This window comes from Ptychodera flava, chromosome 16 (assembly GCF_041260155.1).
Source record: "Ptychodera flava strain L36383 chromosome 16, AS_Pfla_20210202, whole genome shotgun sequence".
NCBI lineage: Eukaryota > Metazoa > Hemichordata > Enteropneusta > Ptychoderidae > Ptychodera > Ptychodera flava.
Genome location: NC_091943.1, coordinates 27,411,688 through 27,427,023, shown reverse-complemented (window position 1 = coordinate 27,427,023; position 15,336 = coordinate 27,411,688). Strand labels below are relative to the sequence as shown.

The 15,336-nt window shown below is 36.3% G+C and overlaps 1 protein-coding gene across 1 annotated transcript in view; it reads right to left on the bottom strand.

Annotated features, from left to right (window-relative positions):
* The window catches only part of LOC139114452 (serine/threonine-protein phosphatase 1 regulatory subunit 10-like), a 38,399-nt gene extending 23,323 nt beyond the window's left edge, over nucleotides 1–15,076 (bottom strand). The window contains exons 1-3 of the mRNA XM_070676200.1: nucleotides 14,941–15,076; nucleotides 14,553–14,800; nucleotides 2,556–2,677 (exon numbers count right to left, since the gene is read on the bottom strand). Of these exons, the coding sequence (XP_070532301.1) occupies nucleotides 2,556–2,558 (3 nt within the window). The 5' untranslated portion in view covers nucleotides 2,559–2,677; nucleotides 14,553–14,800; nucleotides 14,941–15,076. The remainder of the gene's footprint in view (nucleotides 1–2,555; nucleotides 2,678–14,552; nucleotides 14,801–14,940) is intronic.
* Between the last annotated feature and the right edge of the window lie 260 nt (nucleotides 15,077–15,336).

Here is a 15,336-nt window from a genome sequence, read left to right as displayed (position 1 = left end):
TCACTTTGGAAATTCATCGTATGTCACACTTTGTACTATGGTAAGACAACCTTTGACTGTCTTAGAATATTTTTATATCATATCTGTTGGGCTCTGACCATTCATGTTAATATTTATCCATTTCAATGTTTTGTAGCAGTGCATCAGAGATATTGCAGTTTCATTACAAACTTGCTTTCCTTGTATTTGCTATCAAACAGTAACTGTCATCTTGTCAAGAGTGGTGACAAATGTTCCTTTATGACATGATAAGACTCAACGGTACATTAATATTTTTTACAGTAATTGAACTAGTATACCACCCTTCTGCAGTATCTATGCTTCCTATGTTATCATCGAAAAACATCTATTATCGGAATATCAAAATACCATATGGTATTATGAAACTCCATACATAGAAAACATTCAACCTAAGAAGCATTCAGTAATACAGTGTGGTTATTAAACATGGTAGATAGCAGGTACTGTTGACAGGCCATAAATAGTCATTTGTTACCGGTTGACTGGTACAAGAGAGTGGTGAAGTTACAAGGCAATTTATGCCATGTATTCTTCCTAAAATCTTGTTGCATGTCCACCTGATGGATGACAGATATTGCAAAAGCTTTGCTGCAAGACAAATAACTTTGTGGTGTGGGTACCTCTAATCCATGTAGGGGTGTCCTGCCTTGATTAACCACCGGATGGTTTTGCAACTTTTGACAACTCTGTTCTGCATTGAACTAAAAATACATGTTATTAAGATAAAGGCTATAAACACTTCAGACAAAAATAGAACAGAACAGATAAAAAATACTGTAAGTTTCATATTACCCAACCCAACCCAGAAGGGTGCATTTTATAAAACTGCAATTATGTACCAGAAACCACTTGAACACAGTATGATAACCCATTTTCACATAATCTCATCAGGATTTGTTGTACCCAGTGTGCCTCACGTAATTTAAATACAAAGAAACACATTCAACAATATTATTCTTATCATTATTACAGCTGAAACTTTTGATGACATTTTCATTATTTTGGTTTTCTTATATTCCACTCAAATCATTTCTCTTCAGAGGCATTTCTGATAGCATAGCATTTACAAATAAATGCACATTCATCGTCGACAAATGATGCCTAGTTTTCAACAGTACAAATACATTCCAGCTATATTAACAAGTTGAACACCTGATATTTTCATGTGATTGGGGCAGAACAACAAGAAATAGTGTTTTACAAACACAATCAAAATACCGAAAGATGCGTCAAAAGTTTCAGCTAATTGAGATACAAGGCCACGTATTGACCACTATGGATCATAGGTTCAATAATCTAAAACACAATCCTGGTCACTCTCAATGCAAATATCGGACAATACCATTTGGTATCTTTGTAGGTTGGACCTCCGCCTCATTCTACTCCTGGCTGTGCTCTGCTAAGGTAATGGTCAAGAATAAGCCAGCACATTGTCAACCAAATGAAGGGACAACTTCTAAGTGGCTACAGATGTGATAGAGTACAAAGTCTTCCACAACTGAACTTATATAGTGCATCATCCAGGATACATACATGTTCTTGTTCAATTTTAAAGTCTCTGAGTGTACATGGTTAAAGAATACTTATTAATACACTCAGCATGAATGAATACAACTATGTCACATACTGTGCACAAGAAAGACCAAACTCGCCAAAATGTTAATCGGTAGCCTGACACAGATTTTTTGACATTATTGAATATGGGGTCAATCAAAATACAAAGCAATTTGCTGTCAACTCTAATGCCTACCTTGGGAGAATTGCAGTTTGGGTTTAGAGACTTTAGGACACATCACATTTTGGCCAATGAATGTGACAGCATGTTTTCAATATAAAATTGCAAACCTGGGCAGGCAGATTGTTAAATGGATATCATTTTCAAAAGTGTTAATAACTGAGGATGCTAAATGACCCTTGCAAACAAAAAAGTGATGCGTACTAAACCATTTTTCAAGAGCACAGCCTAGCCAACTTAGAGTGAGGCTAGGTACCAGACTACCTCTACTATCCACAATACCAATTAATTTCCCTTCATTCTAAGATAAGTAACACAGATAACCAGTGAACTTTTGCACTTTGTCATTCATTGACCATAAACTTATCTCATATGAATATACAAACCAGCAGAAGTGTTTTAGTGATGGTTGACTCTATTACTAGTTGCCTTTCTCACAAGTTGTGTTTTGAGTGATTGAAATAAATGTACACACATATTGGCTAATGCAGTGGCTGCATAACCACAATTTCTCTAGGTGGATGACCCATGTATATATTGGTGTAAAAAGAGCAAAAGCATTTTCATGAACATGTTCAATAAATTTCCCTTCTTTCCAGTTTTGGGTGATAAAGGCACATCTGCTAGTGTATTACATTTCACCAGATACAAGTATTACTCATTACGCTTTCTGATCAATGTCATGCCCAAGTTCATGGCAATGTCAACGAGAACCTCGTTCTCAATCTACTTGACCACTGTCAAGCATCACTGCTGAATTTTATACCTCATCTTGGAAAGTGATTGACCAATTAATTACCATTTTGTTGGAAAGTCCAAAAAGAAAAGAATAGAGATGGTGGAATCGACAGCGCGTCCACCTGCTGCCTGTTCTTTCAGGTATGCACACGTCTCCCTCCTGGTAAAGTTTATTGAGACCCTCTGTAATGAAAAAGAAAAGAAAATGCAAAAAGAATTTTAGTTTTCTGAGATACTGCTTTTATAAAACAGACTGTGTATCATACAATAATTAGGTTTTACTGGTTGCTATATCAGATACAATACCAGATGCTTCCTAAGCCACTGGCAAACATCTGGTAGCCAGTGTTTATCATAACAGTATAGCTGCTGCAGTGTTCTTCTGTTGTGAGAGACTGTGGTAATATTTGAAGTGTTTTCCACTTCTTCTCCTTGGCACATAACTGTGATCATGTCACAGACAGCAACGTGTACCAAGGTCAATTTTCATAAATAATTTAAGTCTCGTTTGACGGGAGGTTTTTATAACAGTGTGGCAAACAGCTGTTAGGAAAAAGTTTTGGCTGAATGCATCAATGAAAGTGTTCGTGAGAGATGAGCAAAAAATACGAAACAGTACAAAATGTATACCATTCTCACACAAAAACCTACATATTTATCTTTCTACATTTCATAACACAGAAATGTATTGTGATACACATTATAGATGCATAGTACATAACAAGGTGATATTACATTTACTAACTATAATGTCTTTCAGGACATATTTTCATCATGTTTGCAGAAATGAGCACAACAAAGTTGAAAATATATATTATATACGACAGACCGTAAAATATGTATTTTCAAGTCACAATACTCTGACTGCTTATTCAGCAATATTTATATTTACAAATTTAAATGTCTCATTCAAATTAAAATTCCTGCTCTACCAGAATCCTCACAGATTTCAAAATTCCATGTACATAACGGAAACTAAAGGCAAGTGAATAAACAATGTGCAGGCTTGTTTAGAGTTGTTGAATATTTCCTGATCAGTGAATACTTTGTAATGGGATACAGTTCAAAAATGTTACATTGTTGATTTTGTATCCTTTGCTATTAAAGTATTATGTAGATCGCACCAGGTGTCTGGCTATGCACTGCGCATTTTTGGTTTGAATTCTTGTAAATGTCCGTGCAGTGTCTTGTTGCTTTCAGTAGGCTTACAAATGACAGATCATTGTACTCATACAAAACAGTTGCATTAAATGCTCTAGCTGATTTCTTAAAGATATTCTAATGGCAACAAATAATTTACTGAAACTGCATTGAATTGAGAGGCACCGTTGCCAACAGAAAATTATGTCAGGAGTTCATCTTTCTATAATATTAGTGGCACATTCCTGGCAAGCAAACTTCAAAAAAAAAAAAAGAAAAAGAAAATTCAGTACCTCACTTCTCTCTAACACATCCCTTTTGATTCTATGGTTAAGATATCAATATGGGGGATTTTGCTCTCAGACAATCCCCCTTATTGAGGCACTTTATATCTAACATACATAATATGGAAGGCTTGTTCACTCCATTATTAATAGCCTCATAGCATTGTAAATGTCGGTATTCCTATACTAATGGCCTTATATATAGTCAATATGCATGATTTCACATCCAATCTAATACATATCATTTATTTTTCACAAATTTAAACTGTTCGTTATAGTCTCTCAGAAAACGTTGCTTGCCATGAAGAGGATGAAACTAAATATTTGATAACCATAATCTAAATAATTACACAAAATGTCCAAGTCAAATGTTGAAGAATTCAAAATTTCCAGTATTAAAAACACAAGCCATTTAAAAAGAATTGTTCATAAAATTCTTTGTGGCGTCAAAAAGTGCCAAAACACAGTACACAGCTGTTAATGCAACTATATATACTATGAAAGACACCTTGGAATGCAATAATTATCTGAACCATTTGGAAGAGTCACAAATGATGTTCACAACTGTTTCTTATGACTACATTCTAGTGGTTTGCTAAATAAAAACACTTATTTTTCCCCCTTTCTTTTTTCATGAAACAAGTGCTCATATTCATTGATTTCTATAGCAGTTCTCCATGTCAACGGCTGGCATATCAATTTAAAAAATAAAATAAGTCAAATACCTTTACTACACTAATGTAATATGTCACTGCCAATTCCCTTTAACCCTTTTCCTGCCAGACAGTAATAACTGTATCACTTTCCCAACAGCCAAGTCAGTAAAAAGCGGTATTGAGCCAAAACATGACGTATTTTACACCACTGGCTTGGTATGTACAGCATCTTTTGTCCAAAAAAAACCAACTTTACAGTATTATGTTTTAAACAGCCTTCAAATGTACAGTATTATGTTAAAATACATCATATGGAATACGTTGTGTTTCATTAATTTTAACCATCTTGACCTGGTGGTGAAATATGGACTTGGCAGGAAAAGGTGTTAAACATTGTGGTCTACACATGGAGTAGAATTACAAATATAAAGGAATAATGAATTCCAGGCTTTTCTAGAATGACATTGTTACACAAAGTATTCCACACAAGAAGATTATTTTCTATCTTGTGATACAATCAATTCTGATACTTCTTTTAGAGTATATTTTTAAACAAACAAGTGAAATGCTTTACATAACAAAAGATTTATTGTAGATGCCATATTTCTGGCCTTTGCATACAATTTACATTCAAAATAGCCCTAAAAATGACATTATACATAAACAGGTGCATTTCACACGGAATAAAGTCTCTAATTATCAGACTGCTTTATGGGATATCCATTTGCAATTTCCTTTTGAGGTGCATTCCAATTTAAAATTGCTACAATCTAAAATAAATGTCCATTACAGCAGAATTGAATACAAATACAAAAGACTAATGGCAATAGGTCACTAACATTTAATTTGACTCGGCAAAGCCTTTCTACTGACACTAGAAAGACAATGCCATATAAAGATAGACACTTAGCTATCAGGGAAATTTTCTTTTTACTTTTTTCACAAAGACTGTCTGAAAATATATCGAAGCCTTTCATTTCATAATGTGACATAACATTGCACAATAAGTTGTCACTCATCATTATACGATCAAATTTACAGATAGCTATCAATTGCTCATTTGGCACTGCCAAACAAGATCTTTTCCAGAATTGTACATGTCAACATTTTTAAAGCATTGTAGTTTATCTATAAAAGATGAGCTGAATTAAACATGCAAATAGAAAAATACAATTTTATTACTGAAGTTTTTCTGAACAACATTTCCACTAGTAATGTTGGTCTATTCCATTTTCACTGTTAAACACTTCTTTGGGATGCATTATCAAAACACCATGCTTATTGGTGAGAGCTCTGACTTGCAATTTGGTTTCTAGAACTCTTTAGGTAAAGCAATTCAAAGAAATTCTTCCAGTCAGCCCAATGGCAATGTATGCAATGCATTAGGGATGTAGAAAAATTTAGCTATTGGTGGCAAAAATAAGAGTATAGGTAGTTATAATTAGTGTGAAAGGACATTCAGTTTCTGCAGAATGTCCTGATTTTTGACGAAAGCAATAATTTTCACAGCTAGCAAATTTCAGCAGACAGTTGTTTTTGCTGGCTGCCAGCTATTTTCTACATCCTTGTACATGAACTTTTCTGAGCAAAACTGGTCCTACGTCAGTTACTGGTGTGTCAATTTAACACAAGGCAGATCTTAATTATGGCTTTACGCCATTGCAGAAATTTGCACCGCAGATGAAGTTACACAAAAGACCATGGAAACAGTCACATTTCAAGCAATGGCTTCTTTAACTTAAGCAAATGCAACCATTGCTTCCTCTACACAGATGTGATTGAAAAGAAAGCATTTCATCCAGTTCATGAGTGCAACCATTGAAGCCCTAACACTTTACAGCTAAATTGGCTACATGCTTGTTTGCCCTAATATAAGTCTAGAATTGTCTCGAGTTACTCAAAAGTTCTGATGATAAAGGCATTCCACTTGTAAACGTCATTATCTTGTACTCCTGGAAGACTGCAACAAAACCCAATCATCCATACTCTTCACTTAGCATCACTTGAGAACCTTGCCACAAGTTTCAAGTTCTGCAAACCCCTAAACTGGTTTGGGGTTCACAACAGAACTTGAAATGCACATCTTGGTTCTAGACTGCGCTGGGATTTTAAAGTTTGCTACACAAAAAATTAAGAGCTGCTGTTTGATGCCAAAAGGGTGAAAACCAACGAACAGCACATCTGCTATTTCACTGTTATTTCTTCCATTGCACATCATGTACATATTCAATATATTTAACATCATACATGACATTGTTATGTAGGTCATTTCCCCCACACTCATCATGACCTGAGTTCAATTAGTCTAGAACATTCTCAAGGTCACTGCCCTTGATGACCTCACAACCTTGAATTCAATTAGTCATGTTTGGAATGTTCTGGAAAGTTGATTAGTTGTGTAAGGGAGATAATTTTAGAACAGTAATTAGCATGTCAATAAAAGTTCTAGATTGTTCTTATATGCCTTTATAAAAGGGACGTGCTCAGCTTCCAGTCAGACTTTTGGGATCGTGTCTCTTGTGTGTTACTAAACTCCAGCAGTAGTCATTCTCAAGACTTTTCAAGACCTTCACTGTCAACGCTGGATTTATACTGTGGACTTTGTGCAGCTTCAAGCCTGCAAGCCAAAGGACTGTTCATTCATCCGACTGACTGTTACAACTCTGAGACTGGAGCTTGCCGTCCCAGCTGAGATAAGTAATCTGTACACTTTTAAAGCTTGTACTCTATCCCTGACTTAGCAATTAGTTTTATTTTCGTAATAAATTTTGTTTAAACGTTAACTGCTGAGTTCACCCTTTTGTTCGTTTTCTCTGCACGTAACAAATTGGGGGCTCGTCCGGGAGACGAATATTTTGAGCCGTTTGACAACATTTTGACAGCCTTTTCAAAACTACTGTATACTGTGAACTCAGCGAAATTTAATCATGGCGGAATTTAAACCAGAGGAAATGGATGACCTTGATCAGGACACATTTAATTCCCTCAGAAAAGACAACCTCATAGCACTGGCAAATTTCCTTAAAGTAGATGTCAAAAGATCTATGCGCAAGCGAGAAATTCAGTTCAAGATTGCAAAACATTTAGTTAATTCTGGCCATTTTGAAGAGTCTGCCTTAAAAGATTATGAGCCTGAGTCTTCCTTCGAACTCAAAAAATTAGAATTAGAATACAGGCAGATTTGGAGCTTAAGAAATTGGAATTAGAAAAGGAAAAATTGCAAATGGAAGAAAGGGAAAGGCAGGAAAAATTACAAATGAAAGACAAAGAATTACAAATGGAAGAAAGACAGAGAGAAAAGGAGAGAGAATTGGAAGAACATCGACTACAGTTAGAAATGAGACGTTTAGAGCTTGGACAGTCAGGAAAATCTTCCCTTCAGACAAGTTTGACATCACTAAGCATTTCAGGTTAGTTCCCCCTTTCCAAGAAAAGGATGTGATAAATATTTCCTCCATTTTGAGAAAATTGCTCAGAGTCTGAATTGGCCTAAGGAGTCCTGGTCTATGCTTTTGCAGAGTGCTTTGGTGGGTAAAGCCAGAGAAATTTACATTCAGTTGTCAGTAGAGCAGGCTTCAAATTATGATTCTGTGAAGGAATTAATTCTCAAGGGCTATGAGTTGGTGCCTGAAGCTTACCGTCAGAAATTTAGGGATTGTGAGAAGGTGAAGGATCAAACTTATGTTGAATTTGCTCGAACAAAAGAACAACTGTTTGATCGTTGGTGTTCTTCTGAAAAGGTCATCGTCAGAATTATGACAAATTACGACAGCTTGTTTTGATTGAGGAATTTAAAAGGTGCATCCGGAGTGACATCAAGACGTTTATCAATGAACAAAAGGCAGATACATTGGAGGTTGCTGCACGTTTGGCCGATGATTATTCATTGACCCATAAATCTTCATTTCTCAGCAAACCATCCCAGTCCTTTTCATACAGAAACAATGCAGGTAAATTTAACTCCTCCTTTTCATCCAAGAATTTTTCAAAGGAGAGTAGAAAATCAAATGACAACAGTTCACAAAGTTCAAGTAACACTTCCACATCATCAGATCCCAAGTCTCAATCTCCTTCTGACAAACAGTTCGGTACACTTTCTTGTAATTATTGCAAGAAAGACGGCCATTTAATGTCAGAGTGTTTCAAATTGAAAAGAAAACGTGAAGGTCAAAGTGGTCAAAGTGGATCTAAGCCACCGGCTTTATTTCTTCATCAACTCAATTAGAGTCTAATAATGTGTGCAACACATTTTCTGAGGTTAAACCCCTCTCATCCCCAATTAATGAGGTCAAGGTCAATTCTTCTCAAGATAGCATTATGGGTATTTTCGAACCATTTATTCATGATGGTTTTATATCACTTTCTAGTGATTTTTCTTCTGCTACCCCTGTCAAAATTTTAAGAGATACCGGGCTTCCCAGTCTCTTTTGTTGGCAGATACCCTGCCGTTTTCTGAAAAGTCATTTTCAGGTTCTAAAGTTCTTATTAAGGGGGTAGATTGTAATGACTACATTCCTGTTCCTCTCCATAATGTCTATTTGTCTTCGGACTTTGTTTCTGGACCTGTGGCTTTAGGTATTAGGCCTTTTTTGCCTTTTGAAGGGATTCACCTTCTTCTTGGAAACGACCTTGCTGGGGACAAGGTCATTACTAATCCACTTGTGACTGATAATCCTAGTTTAGATCAGGATCCAGAGCCAATTGAACAAGAGATACCCGATTTATTTCCTTCATGTGCCATTACTCGAGCCATGTCAAAGAAAACTTCCGAGAATCAAAATACTCTCAAAAATAATGTCACAGATGTTGACTTAAATGACACCTTTCTCAGTCAGGTGTTTGACACGGATCATTCCGTTATCCCTCGTGGATTTGAAACTTCCAGTAAAACTTCTGCTGACCAAAGTCAGACATTTTCTAGATCAAATCTCATTGCAGAACAACACAAAGACCCAGATATTTTGTCTTTGTTTGACAGGGTAGATGATGAAGGTAAAACTTCAGATAGCTCTGTTTCCTATTATACAAAATCTGGTATTCTCATGCGTAAATGGAGACCTCCAGATGTTTTGGTTGATGACGATTGGGCTATATAAACATCAAATTGTGGTTCCAAAGCCCTATCGTGCTGAAATATTGCGCCTGGCCCATGAAACCCCTGGGCTGGTCACTTAGGGGTCAGGAAAACTTATCACAAAATTCTCAGTCACTTTTATTGGCCTAATCTCAGGCAGGATGTAGCACATTTCTGTAAAACTTGTCACACATGTCAAATGGTAGGAAAGCCAAATCAGACCATTCCAAAGGCCCCTTTACAGCCAATTCCTGCATTTCAAGAACCATTTAGTAGGATACTAATAGACTGTGTTGGGCCCCTACCAAAAAACAAGATCAGGAAATGAGTACATGTTGACAATTATGTGTACATCTACTCGGTTCCCAGAAGCCATACCACTGAGAAATATAAAGACAAAGACTATAGTGAGAGCTTTAGTCAAATTTTTCACTTTATTCGGCCTCCCTAAATGTGTCCAGTCCGATCAAGGCTCCAACTTTATGTCTGGTATTTTTCAACAAGTAATGGATCAGCTAGGCATTAAACAGTATAGGTCATCCGCCTATCATCCAGAAAGTCAGGGTGCTCTTGAGCGATTTCATCAAACTTTGAAAAACATGATTAGGACCTACTGTTTTGACACAGAGAAGCAGTGGGATGAAGGAATTCATTTTCTGCTCTTTGCTGTTAGAGAGTCAATTCAAGAGTCTCTTGGTTTTAGCCCATTTGAGCTTGTATTTGGACATACAGTCCGTGGCCCACTTAAGCTCGTTAAAGAGAAATTCCTATCAGACGATGATGATTGTCTGAATATTTTGCAATATGTCTCAGATTTTCGTACAAAGCTCTCTAAAGCATGTGAATTAGCCAGAGAAAATCTTGAGTCATCTCAGCAGTCAATGAAAATCAAATATGATAAAAGCACCTCAAAACGGAAGTTTGAACCAGGTCAAAAAGTTCTTGTTCTACTTCCAATTCCTGGCAAACCACTCCATGCTCGTTACTTTGGGCCATACCTAATTGATAAGAAATTGAGTGATTTAAATTACATCATAATAACACCTGACAGGCGAAAACAAAAACAGCTATGTCACATAAATATGCTTAAGCCATATTTGGATAGGGATAATCCTACTATAACTCAGCCTGTCAGTGCAGTCAGTTCAAACCATTATGAAGATAGTGATACTGAAACTGACTTGAGTGAAAATACTCTAAACTCAAAGCTGGGCTCGGTCAAGCTTCAGAACTCAGAAATCCTGGAGAAGCTGGAGTCTACAAAGTTGGCACACCTCCAGCCAGAACAACAACAACAGCTGAAAGAACCAATCCATGAACATTTGTTTCAAGATGTTCCAACGAGGACAAACATCATCTATCACAACGAAGATGTCTGCGACAGTAATCCAGTGGAACAACATCCAGACAGACTGAATCCTGCGAAAGCGGAATATCTCCAAGAGGAAGCCATGTATTTGCCGAACAATGACTTTATCGAACTCAATAAAATAACTGGACTTTGCAATCCATACTTTATGCCAAATCAGTGCCATTTCGAGTTTTCCAATATCCAATTGCAAGAGGATAGTCATGGGACAGATCATCCTGTTTGCTATTTTTAACAAATTTAGCAAATTTAACAAATCCCAGAGAAACTACTCTACAATTGAAAAAGAGTGTTTATCTTTGATATTAGCTTTACAGCATTTTGAAGTTTATGTTACTTCTTCAAATCAGCCAATAGTGGTTTATATTGATCACAACCCTCTTGTTTTTCTGCAGAAATTTAAAGGCAAAAATCAGAGATTGCTAAGATGGAGTTTAATGTTACAGGAGTTTAATCTTGACATTAGACATATCAAAGGCAGAGACAATTTAATTGCAGACTGTCTCTCTCGTATTTAGAGTTTATTGTTGTTCACTTTCAAGAAATTTTACTTTAGAGTAAAAAAAATTTGAGTACTTAAATCTTTTTCAAGATTACATTTGTAAAAGAAAGATTTTTCTTTGAAAAATTTTCTTTTTTTGAAGAGGGGGTGTGTTATGTAGGTCATTTCCCCCACACTCATCATGACCTGAGTTCAATTAGTCTAGAACATTCTCAAGGTCACTGCCCTTGATGACCTCACAACCTTGAATTCAATTAGTCATGTTTGGAATGTTCTGGAAAGTTGATTAGTTGTGTAAGGGAGATAATTTTAGAACAGTAATTAGCATGTCAATAAAAGTTCTAGATTGTTCTTATATGCCTTTATAAAAGGGACGTGCTCAGCTTCCAGTCAGACTTTTGGGGATCGTGTCTCTTGTGTGTTACTAAACTCCAGCAGTAGTCATTCTCAAGACTTTTCAAGACCTTCACTGTCAACGCTGGATTTATACTGTGGACTTTGTGCAGCTTCAAGCCTGCAAGCCAAAGGACTGTTCATTCATCCGACTGACTGTTACAACTCTGAGACTGGAGCTTGCCGTCCCAGCTGAGATAAGTAGTCTGTACACTTTTAAAGCTTGTACTCTATCCCTGACTTAGCAATTAGTTTTATTTTGTAATAAATTTTGTTTAAACGTTAACTGCTGAGTTCACCCTTTGTTCGTTTTCTCTGCACGTAACAACATACACATACAACACAACGCCTTCAAAGCCATGACATTACGGCAAGCACAAATTTTACCATGGTTGTGTCCTTGTAAAATGAGAAATTCATATGGATATATTTCACAGAATATCAAAGGTACAAGCAAGTCCATCAATTTCATTTGTCAACTTTTTGTTTGTGGCGTTGGACATTCTAGTCATCTGCTGTGAGAAATAGCATTTAGGTCAAAAAACACTATTCCCAAACACATTTGAGCTTTCACAAAGTGATATATTTTGACCTTGCATTAGTGGCTGAAATACTTCAACTTCACCACTAAATGTAAAAAAATTTGGTGGGAAATACCAAAATTATCAACATACAATAATTCTGACGTATGCTGTACAGTTAACCGATGAAAACTGGTTTTGCAAAAAAACCATTTTTGTTCTTGAAATTTATGATCTTGCTTGTGAAAACATACAATGGAGCCATGGTGCTACTTATTGTTTCTGCATGAAGGGAAACTGAAAAACTTTGCTTTTTCAACATGTGAAAGACTTGACAAGCCTCCCCATTAGATCTTTGTACACTCATCTAGCTAATTTATTATGGCCTTCCCTTTTTTAGCCCAGCACGACTTGCCCAACTATTATCAGTGTAAATGTGCTCACCCACCCACAGACATTGCACGGCCTACCACCTATTATTTTCATTCATCAGATCTCTGACCAAGCATATCAGGGCAAGACTGAATATGAATTTTTGTCTGGGAAAACTACTTATCATTGCCACTTGCACACTCTCACAATTCCTTCACCAATTTTTTACTCTGAAGTTTGATGGGTAGCTGTTGGCCACCATTAATTGCTTACTTTTATTCTGTGGCAATGCCATGAAGTTTTCTAGAAAAACCCAGTATATGTAACGACTCAGCAATTTTTAAAACTTGCCAACATATCTATGTAAGGTCACACGTGAAACTGCAAACCTCCAATATGTGATAGTAACAAAAAATTCAATGTGGCTGTGCCTTTTTGCCAAACAATTCAGAGATTCAATATTTTCCTTCAGATGATACTTTGGCATGATCTGCTGCATGAGGATATTTCCGAACATGGATCTGTCAGCAATTTACAAAATCATACTAGTGTATTTGATGAAATTGCAAATTCCCTATTTTTGTCTCAGGACTCTTCAAGGGAGAAACATCTAACACTTGCCTGCCTCTATGCATGATTATCTTAACCCTTTTGAGCGCCAAAGTCAATTTTTGTCACCTTTACAAATTATACCTCAGTCAAAATTTTTTTCAGATTTTGGCCAAAATTTTGAGAACTGTACTTAATTAAATGTGATGTCCATTTGCTCTAAAATTATCAAAACAAATATAGAAAAATTCATACAATTGGTAAAATGTGGCATTAAAATTTTGGTGGGAGAAATTACAGCACTCAGAGGGTTAAATAGCAATATCATTTCAACAAGCTAGTAGACTGGACCAGTAGTTTTTTTGTTTTTTATTAGTCACACCTTTGTATTTACTAGCCATAGGGCACAACAAAGTACCCTTCATAAAATGGCAAATATGGAGTCAATCATTGAGATATCAAAATTTTTGTCTCTGGTTCCACCATATGAATTTCATTCATCAAAAATATATTTCATCATTGACACGTTGAACATGGATAAATTTCAGCGAATCACACGACATCTTGTTTCCTAGAATTTTAACTTCCACATGTTACACGGGTGTAAGCATGGACATACAGCCCATGGTACAAGACCAGCATTTACCTCACTGAATTACATTGATATGCCCAGTGTAATTTAGCCACAGGGAGGAAGCCACCCCGATACAAATCTTTTTTAAAAGAAAATTGTCCCCTTTCTAATAACATTTATGTCACACTGCTCATTTCTTCTCTACTTGTCCTATAAAATGAAATGTCCTATACATTTTCCCTAGTACTGGCTTTATCTCAGCCACAGCGGTTCAATTCATGGTATATTGTTATGCAAATTTTTCGCGCCATATGGAAATTCACGCTATGCATACATTATTTTCGCACGTGACGTTCGATCGTACGATTGATATGCAAATTTTTGTTTGTGCACTACGCGCGCGACAATCTTTATGCCAGATTGCCTTTCAACTAATTATATATTCATATTACATTTTACCACGAATTACATACACCAATGCTCCATTGTACATGAAATTCTGTAATATCATCTATAAAGGTCACAGAAATGAAGGAAATAGAGAGAAAGATTGCATTCTGCCCCATCCATTCTGTCGTTTTATCGCCAACGACATTGGCTGGGCCAAAATTTATGCACACTTACACTTTATAATACAGCCTCTGTTATTGTCGGACTTCTGCCAATTTTACACACAACATATATAGTATAAGCTTTGAAATGTAATATGTATTTGGATATGTTGCGTTTATGAAAATTTCAGAGCCTTGTAGCGAATGAATAAGGTCGTGTAAAAGCCTGGAATTTTGGTTGCCTACATCGTCAAACACGCTGCCACACCCCAGCTCTTCCGTCCCATAATTTCACTGGATAATTCACACCATTTTCTGCATCTGAAAGCGAAAGAAGCTGTGTTAAGTACACATGTCATGGTTTTGGTCAAAATTAAATGTATACGAACCGCTACAAGGGGTTGAATTCTTGGTAAAAAGCATCAAAATTGAGAGCTCAGAAATGGCGACATTCTCCTCACCTCTCCAAATTTTAATGTGATGACTCATCTGACGTCATTCTTATACGCACCTTGGTGACGGATTTAAAGTACCCCTAGCATGACGTAAATTTCAACACTTTCCCGCCTATCGAAGTCAGATCACATACGCTCATAGTAATTTAACGCTTTACTTTGAAACGAAGACGTTAGAAATGTATGACCCTTACAATTTTGGTGTTGTTTTTCTCATGAAATAGCAGAGGGACGACATTAAAAGTGATTTCACATTGGTTAATTTTAAAGGTGATAAGGAGTTTTGGTGCGTCACGTGACTAATAGCCATAATCCATTTAACCCTTATTATTTCACAACACATTCACATTTTCTATGGTCTTTTCCCCCCAAAAAATTAAATATTTATTCTTGCAAGAGGGT